The sequence below is a fragment of the Girardinichthys multiradiatus genome, chromosome 20 (assembly GCF_021462225.1).
Source record: "Girardinichthys multiradiatus isolate DD_20200921_A chromosome 20, DD_fGirMul_XY1, whole genome shotgun sequence".
Classification (NCBI taxonomy): Eukaryota; Metazoa; Chordata; class Actinopteri; order Cyprinodontiformes; family Goodeidae; genus Girardinichthys; species Girardinichthys multiradiatus.
Genome location: NC_061812.1, coordinates 9,057,522 through 9,071,074, shown reverse-complemented (window position 1 = coordinate 9,071,074; position 13,553 = coordinate 9,057,522). Strand labels below are relative to the sequence as shown.

At 38.4% G+C, this 13,553-nt stretch overlaps 1 protein-coding gene across 3 annotated transcripts in view; it reads right to left on the bottom strand.

The window, feature by feature from the left end:
* The window catches only part of nav1b (neuron navigator 1b), a 58,578-nt gene that overhangs the window by 22,405 nt on the left and 22,620 nt on the right, over window positions 1-13,553 (bottom strand). For 2 of the 3 annotated variants that reach the window (XM_047348393.1, XM_047348396.1), the window contains exons 4-9: window positions 6,917-7,061; window positions 5,183-5,483; window positions 3,839-4,595; window positions 3,003-3,416; window positions 422-463; window positions 176-336 (exon numbers count right to left, since the gene is read on the bottom strand). In XM_047348393.1, coding sequence (XP_047204349.1) covers window positions 176-336; window positions 422-463; window positions 3,003-3,416; window positions 3,839-4,595; window positions 5,183-5,483; window positions 6,917-7,061 — 1,820 coding nt within the window. Of the gene's footprint in view, window positions 1-175; window positions 337-421; window positions 464-3,002; window positions 3,417-3,838; window positions 4,596-5,182; window positions 5,484-6,916; window positions 7,062-11,070; window positions 11,557-13,553 lie in introns of those variants that run through there. The other variant, XM_047348394.1, reaches the window with a different exon arrangement.

The window sequence follows — 13,553 nt, the reverse complement described above, 5'->3', positions numbered from 1 at the left end:
ACCTTCTTGCTGCAAGGCAACAGTTCTATCAGCTGTTCCACCGTGCAGCCTACTATTTAAACACTTTGATTAAATTAAATAGACTTCTTCCTCAGAATGGACCTAAATTCCTAGTTCTTAATAAACCCTTACAATATTAGGAAATGTTTGTCAAAACTGAAGCAGACACACTCACCGATGTTTGTCAGAGTAGTTTTGCTGGAGGAAGGGTGGAGAAGGCGGGAGGGTGAAGGCAGCTGAGGTGGGCTGTTGCTCTCTGTCATGTTCACTATAGTGTGAGAGTGGCGTCTTCCTGGTTTGCTTCCATCGCTGTCTGAAAGGCTCGAGCCGTAGCGCCTAAAGATAAGGTTGTTTTACATGAAAACAGTAACGTCACAGTAAACTGGGAGAATTGAAAACATGCAATTGTATTTGGACTCACTCTAAGCCTTTCTTTGGCAAAGTATTCCGGTCTGTTTGCAAACTGTAAGAAAAAAGAGTAAACATTTAGCTTGGGATTACTTCCAGTGAAAAAAAAGTCTTTCAGAATCACATTACTAAAGATATATGTTGTGTTCTATTAAAAAACCTGAATTTCACTTTGCTAAGACATGTCATTGGTGTGTATCACAATGCAGTTGTTCAATGAAGTCATATAATAGACTAAGCACTTTAGAAAGCAAAGCGTGGGATTGTCTAAATGTGCAGTTGTTTGCCAGAAAGTAAATTGGATGATCTTCACCTTGAGAGAACAGCAATTCTGTGATGGATCCAAACCTTCACCTCTTATTCAAAATGATAGCTCACACTTTCTGTTCCCGTAAAAGACACACAAAATTAAAATGGATGTTTGCTGGCAGCCAAGGGACCCTGTATTTATGCTTACTTTACAAAAACAGCTTGTTATCAGTGACAAGGACAAGTGCAGTTCTTTCTGCCACGCTTTAGTACTTGTAGTTGTCCTTGGATATGAACTTTGCTCCACTTTATCCATATTTTATTCAGATCACCCCAAAATGCCTCCGAGAGCCATCATTCTAGTCAAAATAAATTTTATAATAATAATAATAATAGAATAAATATATATAAATAAATAAATAAATAAATATATATATATCTATATATATATAGATATATATATATATATATATATATATATATATATATATAGGGGTTGGACAATGAAACTGAAACACCTGTCATTTTAGTGTGGGAGGTTTCATGACTAAATTGGACCAGCCTGGTAGCCAGTCTTCATTGATTGCACATTGCACCAGGAAGAGCAGAGTGTGAATGTTCAATTAGCAGGGTAAGAGCACAGTTTTGCTCAAAATATTGAAATGCACACAACATTATGGGTGACATACCAGAGTTCAAAAGAGGACAAATTGTTGGTGCACGTCTTGCTGGCGCATCTGTGACCAAGACAGAAGTCTTTAAATGTGCACCTCAACTCTCCTGTTTCCACCAGAATTGTCCGTCGGGAGCTCCACAGGGTCAATATACACGGCCGGGCTGCTATAGCCAAACCTTTGGTCACTCATGCCAATGCCAAACGTCGGTTTCAATGGTGCAAGGGGCGTAAATCTTGGGCTGTGGACAATGTGAAACATGTATTGTTCTCTGATGAGTCCAACTTTACTGTTTTCCCCACATCCGGGAGAGTTACGGTGTGGAGAACCCCCAAAGAAGCGTACCACCCAGACTGTTGCATGCCCAGAGTGAAGCATGGGGCTGGATCAGTGATGGTTTGGGCTGCCATATCATGGCATTCCCTTGGCCCAATACTTGTGCTAGATGGGCGCGTCACTGCCAAGGACTACCGAACCATTCTTGAGGACCATGTGCATCCAATGGTTCAAACATTGTATCCTGAAGGCGGTGCCGTGTATCAGGATGACAATGCACCAATACACACAGCAAGACTGGTGAAAGATTGGTTTGATGAGCATAAAAGTGAAGTTGAACATCTCCCATGGCCTGCACAGTCACCAGATCTAAATATTATTGAGCCACTTTGGGGTGTTTTGGAGGAGCGAGTCTGGAAACGTTTTCCTCCACCAGTATCACATAGTGACCTGGCCACTATCCTGCAAGAAGAATGGCTTAAAATCCCTCTGACCACTGTGCAGGACTTGTATATGTCATTCCCAAGACGAATTGACGCTGTATTGGCCACAAAAGGAGGCCCTACACCATACTAATAAATTATTGTGGTCTAAAACCAGGTGTTTCAGTTTCATTGTCCAACCCCTGTATATATATATATTACAACTAATGATTTTTTTTAATTTAAATTTGATTCAACGTTTTGTAATTTAACTTTGTTCAATCTTTATAATCTAACAGAATTATTAATTAATTGTTCCATTGATTTCAAGGTCATTTTGTTTTGAATCCCGAGAAATGTATTAGAGATCCCTCCATATATAAGGTAGAAATCACTTCTTCAAACAAATTTTAACAAGTTATAAGACTTATTGATTTATGAATATAAATATATTTGAATGTAGCTTAATATCATTGCATGTTTTTCTTTGCCCTCTGTCGTCCTTCCAGAGCAGTGTCTAAAGTGTTTTCTTTCAATGGCATGGACTTAGGATTTTAGGTTTTTCTTAATTAGTTCATTTGAGATTAAGAGTAACTGAACCTGCCATTTGCTTTATGTAAGACTAAATACAGTCATATTTAATAAATTAGAATATATGTTCCAATGAGGAGTGTTTGACAGATTAAGAGTATTTTTTAAATAACAATCTTTAAGCAAAAAAGCCAACATTTCTGTATCAAAAAAGTTTTTTTTGGTCTCCTAAACGTTGCGTTTTCATTAGGCTGTAAGCAGAGAATCATAATTAACAGATTAGTGTGCAGGTAATCTGTATAATGTGTTTCACTTAACGAGTTTACTTAAATAAATGAACTTTTCAACAATATTCTAATGTATTGAATGCTTTTAAATACCAAAGATGTTGATGGAAACATATTTTGCCACAACCTATTTTCAAAATAATGCACAAACTTGCCTATCCGAGAGGTTGAGCGACGTCCTACTCCCGCCCCTCCAGGTTCCTGCACCCCTCTCTTCCTTATCCCTTGTACCAGGTTGTAAAAGCCTTACACTGGAGGGCACACTCATCTGGAGGGGTAAGGACTCCAAGCTGCGATGCATACCAGAAAGTTTGGGGTAGAGCACGGGGGATCCACTTAAGCTCAAGCTTTCACTGGTATAGGAAGGAGAATCAATATGGAGCACAGGCGCCGGACTCGGAGTGAGACGTGTGGGTGTGTGGGAAGCAGCCAGGTCTTGAAGCTTAGAGTATGGTGGTATTTTAGGTGGAAGGTCCTGGATGGTCACACAGGAGTCAAGACTGTTTGAATTCATCTTGTCCAGGTGAGCTAAGCTGGGTGGGCGACCAAGAGACTTAGTATTCAGCATCCTAAGGGTCAGAAGGAAGACACAAGATGTCAAAACTAGAAGTAGAACAAAATCAGTTATTGTATCTAGGTTTTTTATTTTCTCAAAGTAGTTACTGTTTTTATCCATATTAAAATAACACAGTGCTTGCATTAAGGAGAGCCCATCGTAGTTAAACTTTACATCGTAGTTAAACTTGATAGAACTGTTTTCAATGTTTTGTAGTTATCTGCAGTATAAATCCACAGAAACCAGGTTCCCATTACTCAGATTTCTCTGAATACATTTTTTATGTAGCCCTGTTAATTATTAAAGAATAGCTACAGCCCTTTTACTTTAAATCAACATTGTATTGTTTTGCTAATTGTCAGAAAAATTCCCAACCAAACCTCTATGCTTAGCAGTGTTTTAGTGATCTTGTTGAGCTGTAGTTTAATGAGACACCTTGGTGTTGTGGGAGAGGAAAGTTCAGGGTATCTGCTGCTGCTTGTTCGTCTCAGGCGGTGCAGTTTCACAGCAGGCTCTCCAGCACACTCCGACTGACTATCTTCCCCCTTTAGAGAGCAACAGTCCATTTCAGTACCAACAGCCTTAGCCTTGGCCCGTTCCTTTTCCTTTTCTCTGTCCGTCTGGTTCACAGGACCTGTACTTGTTCTGTTTAACAGTTTACCACTGCAGCTGCTTTCTTTCATCCTGGGCCCTGTAGAGGCCAAGGGCACAGGTTTCAAACTCAACAGAGTGGGGTCAATGGTACCACTGACAGGACGAGCAGCTGGGCGTCCAATCACACTTAGAGTGCTCGATTTGGCTGGTCGAGGCAGGCTGCGGTACTGAATGCTGTTTCGGGCATTTGGCCCCAGGAAGGTGTGCTCACTGCTGGCATCGAAACTGTTCTTTCTACCCAGGCTTGTTCCTCCACCTACAGGCTTGACAGGGATGCCAGATGACTTGGGACTTTTCCCCACAGTAGCAGAGCCTCCGGAGATATGGGCGCCCCCTGCTGTCATAACAGATGCGGTACCGCTGGCTGCTGATGGTTTCTTGTAGCCAAAGGAGCCTCCAGCAGATGGTTTGACCAAACCTGATGGGGGCTTGCGGTGCTCTCCATGAATATCTCTGCCGGCATCTGAACGGGACCGTTGGAGACCAGCTGTTTTGATGGAAATTTTGGATTTATCCAGAGGCTTCTCACTTTTAGGTGCTACAGAAATAAAGAAAAAAATAGAATACAACATTATTTTAGAGCTACTGAGACACTACATTTTTTATATTTTCCTTGTTCGGCTTCAGACTTGTAGGCTTTACACTGACCCATACATTTCCTTTGAAAATTATTTATTCACTTAAGTCAAAGCATGGACTGGTGTGGGAAAATAAAATGAAAAGTAAACCATTATAGTTAAAAAAAATCAAAGAGAGATTATTATTTTTACCATGGTATGCTTTGTTATGGATGAAAGGATATTTAAGGGAGTTAACCAGAGTATTTCTGCAGACACAGATGGCAACAGATAATAGTAGCATGAGTGCACAACTTTAAACAGAGATTCTCCTCCTTTTTTCATGTAGTGTGCAGTATGAATCAAAGCCAGACTTACACTAACAAATGCATCTCTTCATTCTTCCTGATAACAAGCAGAAATTTGACATGACTGTTACATAAACACTGTATCATGTTTGCTTTCAGACATTGGGGAGATAATTGGTGACATGGATTTTCAAGTTAAATCAAGTTAAATGTAAGAACACTTGGCAGAAAACCTTAGAGAATATGCCACAGAGTCTCACCTGCAACTTTCAGCATACTCTGAGAGGTATGGGTGATGGGTGAGGTCACACCAACAGGAGGATTTCTGCCCTTCTTGAAGCTTCCTGGTTGACACAAACTCTGAGGCTTCTTCAGTTCCCCTTTAACCCCAAAATCTTCGCTGAGGCTCGGAGGCTTCTTTCTCCACTTGCTTGGGGCTTCTGTTTTAAGGCTTCCTGAGTTGAAGCTGCAACTGTCAAGCTTGTGGCTGGCTTTGCCGTCCTCGCTGTACCAAGAAAGGCCACTTTCCACCAGGGATCGCTTCTCTGCATCAGTGCGGAGCTGAAGAGAGAAAGGGAGGAGGCACAGTGCGGGTAACAATCAGATGTTGCCTTTGTTATCTGTACAATAAAATGGTTTTTGTAGTGTATTTTGTATACAAGCTTCATTCCAGAGGAAGAATAGATAGATTAAATGATAATTTAAGGTGATGATTTAAGGATTTCAACATTTTGAAGACAGAGAGAAAAAATGTTGAGTTGGAAAATGTAATGCGCTATATTTATAAAAATGACAGTTACATGTTAATAGATATCATGTGGTGCAAGTGGAGGAGGCACTAAGGACAAAATCAGGCTTGCTGTTTCTTGGCATGTTATTAAAGTGATATAAAGCGGCAGATGGCGCATGGAGTGGCAGTAATGGTTATGTCTTCCCTTCAAGCGTTCTCCAGTTTAGCGAAAGCACATCTTTTTATTGTCTACAGGAAGAGTAGAACAACACTGACTAATACAAAGTGAAAGAAAGAAACAATTTACTCATATGGTAAACCTCCAACACGTAATACAATATTTTCCTTACACATACAATTGAAACCAGATATTTCTATACACTGTATAAAAAGTCACAAAGTCTGATATTGGTTCCTGGTTTTGGTCACTCCAAAAAATGTATGTTCTTCTCCGTCAGCCACTGTGGAACTAATTGGAAGGTGTGCTTATGGTAATTGTCTTTTAGGAAGATTAATTTATGCATAAGTTTTAACTTCCTGGCTAATGTCTTCAAATGTTGCTTTAGTATTTTCACATAATGTTCATTCCTCCTGATGCCACTCATTTTGGAAAGTGCACCAGTCCCTCCTGGATCAACACACCCACGCAACATAATTCTCCAACCCCAATACTTCACAGCTGGAATAACATTCACAGACTTGCAAGTTTTTCTCTCTTTCCTCCAAATGCAACAATGATCATTACAGTAAAGCAATTAGTTGTATCAGATCTTAGGAAGCGAGTCCAGAAATTAAGGTATTTTTCCCTGAGCGAATTTACAAACTTTTGTATAATTGATTCTTTTTTTTGCTTTTTGCCACTACGTGGCATTTCAGCGCATGTCATTGCATAACTTGTTTCACTGTGGACTGTGACTTTTTCTTACCAGCCATCATCTTCACAAGGTCTTTTGTTTTTGTTATGGGGTTGATATGCACATTCCACAACAAAATATATCTCTGCGACACAGAACCTGTTCCTTTCTGAATTGCACAATGCCTGGACATGTTCTTTACACTTGTATAATTGTTTGAACAGACTAATGTGAAACCCTCAGCCTTCTGGAAATTGTGCGCAAGAATAAACCAGAGTTGTACAGGTCCACAATTCTCTTCCTGAAATCTTGGCTGATTTCTTTAGGTTTTTTCATGATGCCACTAAATGTGCTCACATCTAACAGGAAATAAGACAAGCAGAGCAAGAAAACACATTTTCACAGCTCACCATAACAGAAGAGCTCCTTCGCGAACCCAAAGGTGTGCTGGGCATGGAGTTAAGAGATGAGCTGGCATTGAATTCCTCTGAGCTGAGGTTCTCTGAGCCATCACCATCGCTGAGTCCGCTGCTGATAGAGCTGCTCTCATCCCAGCTGAAAGAAAACAAGATTATCGCTTAGAAAAGTATGTCATCTCTCTTTTTAAGTGAAGCAAGTGTATAGAGGATGAAAAAAATCTGTAGGCTTTAGAAGTCAAAAGAAAGACTACTTTAAATGTAGCAGGCACTTTGATTTATCTAATACATCATCATTTTCTTTCATTTTATGGATCTCTGACTTTATTCACACACAGAGACACAAAAAACATGTAAAGTTACAGTTTTATGATATTAAAGAGACAATCTGACGGAAGAAACCTTCTCTCAGGTGGCTGGTGTTTGCAAATAGTGCTCTGTAGTGTCAATGTGAAAGTAAAGTCTTAACAGTTTGTGGCCAGGATGTGTAGTGTCTGCAAAGATGTAAACTGTCCTTTTCCTGACCCTAGACCTGTTCAGGTCCTGATGGAGAGAAGGTCAGCGCCGATTATTGTTTTTGCAGACCAAAATATTCGTTCCTGTCTTGTTTTATGGATGAGCCAAACCACATGGTGATGGATGTGCACAGGACAGATCAGCAGCTCCTGTGGAAGGTTGTACTTCTTCTCAAGACTCCACTGTCTTGAGTGGGTCATGCTTCAAGTGGTTCTGACCACACCAGTAGAGTAACCAATGCAACTTCTGTCTGTATGCAGACTGGAATGGATCAGACTAATGGCAGGATAAAGTGTAGTCCCAAACTGACTGCAATATGAACAGTGCCAATTGGCAGTAATTTTCTAACCCAAAATCTCTATTTCTTCATTAGAAAGCTGAACATGAAAAGAGATTTTACGTTTTTTTAGTATCATAGCGATTCCAAGAAGAAACCCTAATCAAAAACAGAATAATTAAATGCAATGATTTTTGGAATGGCCGAGCCGAGTCAAGATATAAATTTGTACAGCCTGTGAGGGTCACCAAAAGAAGGCTGTAGACAAGAAAGATCCTCACAATCCAATACATTTGGAGAATATTTGCAAAGCAGGGTGGGCAAATACTGGCAAGTTGAGATGAGAAATATTGATAGACTCATACCAATGAAGACCAAATGCCAAAACTGAATCAAAGGAGCTTTAACAAACTATTAATTTAAGGGTTTTCATACTTATGAAACTGGGTTATTGCACTTTTTAAAATTTTTTTCTTCTAACAGATTTATGTTTTTAATTTACAAGATGATATCACATAATATGTGGACAAATCATTAAAATGATTTATGATTCTTTTTTTTTACCACCATTTTAACAGGGGAATGTACACATTTGAGAGCCACTGTACAAGATACATTTCTTGGTCTTTATTTTTGCAGATAAAACCAGAAAATCTTATTAAAACAAAGTGTTTCGTTATTAATAGCCTTACCTTGTTTATATTTGAAATGCTTGTCAATCCTTTTAGACTTTGCATGAAGGAAACCAGGAATATGCTTTTATATGCCCTCACCTTCCAACACTCCAGCCCCTCAATCTTCTTAAACACTTTTAGTGAATCATATCTCAGACAAGCATACCAGGACTCTGGAGGGGTGCCATAGAAAGCAAAAAAAAGTTAATTGCCACATGATGCACTTCGTTATTGTACTCCCACGCTCTCTTTCTAGGTTTTACCTCACAGAGCAGACAACGTGGCTTGTAATATCAACAGCCCACAGACCTTCCTGTAAGACTTGACATCTCTCTGGGGTTATTCACGGCCCCTCTGTGTCGCTCCTCACAGAGGAGGTATTGTCTGAGAATACCACAAAAATTTGCACTGAGTGGGAATTGTTAAACTAATCTAAGAGTTGATGATGTTGTAAATCAAAGCTTTATCCTCTTGTTTTTGAACGCAGACTCAGAGGTTTTTTACCCATAGCCTCAAATCAGTTGCTAAACCATCACTTATATAAATGGTCCAAATCAGCACCTTAAAGCAGTGTAAGTCACAGCTCCTTCTCTGTTTTACAACTTCAACCATGCCACTCATTTCCTGCCATGTGATTATATCCAATTCTGAACGTGTACAAGCCATTTTTGTCTCCCTGTGTTTTTCTGTGCAATCCCATGTTCCATGCCTTTGCTAATTGCAGACTTAAGACCCACAAAGAGCATTTTCAGCTCGGTGGAAAAGCCAACAAAGAGGAAAAGAACTTATTGAACTCAAGGAAGGACTCAGCTTTAAATGATCATATTAATTTATCTTTTTCACTGTGCCACATTTCTGTGAGCCAGTACAAATTTTATTACAACCTGTGGTTACCAGTGGTAATGATGGAGATCATAATTATACAGAGTCTGAGCTGGACTTCCTTTTATGCTCTCAGGAGATCTCGTGTTTAGAGTTGAAAACTAGCCTCCTGTTAGACTAAAACAGTTTCATCCTTTGGTGATATCTTGACTGAAGTTTTGCACATTTTGCAACATCTGTTTTAGTGCCTTGCCCAGCGGTACATCGACATGTGACAGGAGGAAACTGGAATCAAACCCACAACAGATTGCAAGACGACTACTTTTCCCACTTAGCCACACTCACCCTTGAGTGAAAGCAGATGTGACAGGCCTGCTTAAGCCACTGACCTGAATGAACTTGCTGAAACTGACACTTCTTACATTAGTTTTTGTGAGGAACAAATCCTTTCGTTCACACAAGAACAATAAACCATGGTATACTTCACATCTACGAATGCTGTGTCAGACCAAAGAAGATGCTTACAGCAGTGGGGACCGCGACCTGTAGAAGCAGGCAAACAGCAAACTGACCAAGGAGATCAGGATGTTTATATTTTTGTCCACCTTGATAAAAACCCCACTTGCACATGAAAAAAAGATACCCCAGATCATGAACATGCCATGACTAGGGCTGCACCTAACAATAATTTTGATAATCGATTAATCTGTCGATAATTTTTTTGAGTAATCGATTAATAACCGGATAGCAAAAGGTGCTTAATAGGAAATTCTTTACATAATTTGAACCAGATGAAGCTATAACTATGCCACTTGAGGAGTTCTGGATAGAGTATATTTACCGAAAAGAAAGTTTTTCATCTTAAATTCAATTTTTTTGTGCAATTGTGTATTCTTTGAGCAAATGGCATGTTTTAGAGTCTGTATACTCCAGGTAATGATTATTCGATTACAAAATTTGTTGACTTTTAATTCAATAATCAATTAATCACGATTAATCCATTTAATTGTTTTAGCCCTAGCCACCACCATTTGGGTATGATCTCTGGGCAATGGTCGGTGTTGATTTTTTGTCAGATTTATCTCTTACCAATTAGTCCCCAATTTTCATGTTTTGTTTAATCAGCCAATGTCACATTATGCTACAGGCTTTTGGAAAATTTTAGCCAGTTATTTAAGTATTTATTTATTTTATGGTTTCTGTGATGCAGTGCAACACAAAACATCGTAAATAGTCACTGCAGTACATGAAATAGACCATAACATTGAATTTGTTACCTGCACAGACAGGTTTAATTATATTGGAAAGAGCAGTAGTAGTCCTGCTCGTTAACTATGATGGGTGAAGTTGGATAAGACAAATGATTGATGTGTAGTAGCGCTTAATCATGTGATTTTTGTAACCACAGGATATTTATTCTTCTGTTAATAAATTATCTACATAATTGCTTTCGGTTGTAATTAAAGCTAGGCACATTTAAGTAATAATTGAATGATTTCTTTATTTAACTGTGGCACTTTTGGAACTCCATACCTGAGGGACACGTTTCAATAATAGGTATATCTAACAAACAATTACACTGCAATGTCCATCCAGAATAAAATCTCGTTTCACTAACCGTCATCAATGTGTTCAAAACTCTTGTTTTTGCATTTTTTTTTTTGTTTTTTTTTTTTGGTGTTTTTTCCTGTCAAAATGCCTAACATGCAAGCATTTTGCTTGATTTAAATTCTTATTTCATATCGCAGCAGTCCAAAAATGGACAACGTGCAGTTAAACACTAGACGCCAAATAAAACCAAAACGCTGAATTTGAAGGAAAATTCAGCGGTACCGGAAAACATGCAGTCAGGGAGTTACCTTGGTGTTAAAAGTAAAGTCCGCCTTGCTCCTGTCGCTGAACGCAGCGGAGGCACTTTTAAAACACGACCGCTCATTTCTGTCTGTTCTAGCTTTTAATTTTAAGTGACAGCAAATCCCCTTAATTATCCGTGAGCGAGTCCTATTCACATCCTCCGTAAGCGAAGACCCATTCTCACCAGCCTTTCAGCCTGCAGAAAGGAGCCAGGCTACACCCATCCCCACAGAAAAACGAGAGAGAAAGCGAGGGAGGGAGAGAGATGGAGAGGGAGAGAAAACTGACTCCTATATGTAATGAAAGGATGAGCACCAATGATGACTATGGCAGTTCTACTAGCCCTGTGTGTTTAACTTGCTATCAAGGAAATAAATTACACACATAATAGTTTGCAACAAAAAATATTATATTTGTTTGAATACGTTTTTAATCAAATCTCTCGCTCTGAAATAGTTAGAAATAACTTAAAACCGTTCCTGTGCTTGGAAACGTATCTGTTTTCCTGTATGTTTGTTGACGGATTGTATTAAAACCTTTACGATAGGGAACAACTCATAAACTACACCAGTCATTCCCCCAGTGTGGTCATTCACGTTGCCTTTAGATAACAACGTTTCAATTTAAACGTTCTTAGTATATGAATGATTTCTGACAATCAAGAAAATCCCACAGGTATATCACATTTTAAAATTTGACTGTGGCTCGTTGGAAAGAGTAGTCTCAATCCTGAAAATTAAGAATTGTATTCCAGCTTCCTCCTGTCACATGTGGAGGGCTATGGAGAGCCGTTTTATTGAAAAAATTATTAAATAAATAAATACTGCTATTAATAAATTATTAATAAATATTCCATGAAATAAATAAATATCCCCATGAAATAAAAAAAATAATTATGTTAAAAGAAATAATTTTATTTAATTCATTTCAAGATTTATTTAATTTACTTAAAGATTTGTTTAATTTACTTAAAGATGACTATTCTGAATTGTCACTCACAGAAAATTATAAATAAATGCTTAAAAACACTGGCACTCTATGGACGTCCCTTGCCACAAGGATGCCACAGGGTGCCATGGGGTGCCAGACCAGCGGTAAAAGCCTTTAACATGCTGCCATGGCAGCCGCCGCTGTTTTTATGAAAGCCAATGCTGATTATCGGCAAACGAGAGGTCGTCATTGTTACTATTGCCTGTTCAGTGATTACTTTCAAATGATGATGTCATTATTGGTTATTATTTAATAAACAGCATTAGACCCGCAACATTAGGTGGCTGTATTTACTTGAGATGGAAAATAAATAGCACTATGTGTGTGTATGACGTGCTGAAAGGATGACAAAGACTTATTGCACAAACAGCTTCCACAAAAACAGCGGCAACCACTGTGGCAGGCTTTTACAGCCGGTCTGGCACCTTCTGGCATTCTCGCAGAATCCTCTGGCTCCCTCCGGCATGATGTCTTCTGGCAGGCAGCGGCATGCTTCTGCCGGCCACCGCCACGAATTGAACTCGGCCCTGCTGTCCCAGCGCCGCCCCGGCAGATAAAACTCCGCCCCCTCATTTGAATATAAGAATATGAAATAAAAAGAGCTTAAAATGAAAAACGGGGTTAAAGAGTAAAAGTCACTGAAATATGTAAAGTAGCTTTATAAAATAAAAGTGTCACAAAATAAAACTGCATTATGAAATAAATAAATAAATACATATTTAAGTAAATTAAATAAATCTTTATGTAAATTAAATAAATCTTGAAATGAATTAAATAAAATAAGATGAAAATTTCTTTTAACATAATATTTGTTTTTTTTTATGGAATATTTATTAATAATTTATCAATAGCAGTATTTATTTAATTTTGAATGAAACACATCCATAGAGGGCAAGGCACAAGTTGCCTATTTCTGCATGTTTCTGAGAACAACTGAATGTAGCTCCAGTACTTGGATTGTTCATTATGACTAGAATAGCATCACTGTATAAATTCAGTGAATTTACCTTTTAACTAAACAAACGTATAATATAATGTTGCACAAATTACTGCATTATTGTTTGCACATGGCTCCAATTTTAGTTACTCTAATTGGTTCCCTGGTAAATCTAGAATAGAATTAAAACTTATTCCTCTGTTATGGCCAGAACAGACATACTCTTATACAGGTCCTTCTCAAAAAATTAGCATATTGTGATAAAGTTCATTATTTTCTATAATGTCATGATGAAAATTTAATATTCATATATTTTAGATTCATTGCACACTAACTGAAATATTTCAGGTCTTTTATTGTCTTAATACGGATGATTTTGGCATACAGCTCATGAAAACCCAAAATTCCTATCTCACAAAATTAGCATATTTCATCCGACCAATAAAAGAAAAGTGTTTTTAATACAAAAAACGTCAACCTTCAAATAATCATGTACAGTTATGCACTCAATACTTGGTCGGGAATCCTTTGGCAGAAATGACTGCTTCAATGCGGCGTGGC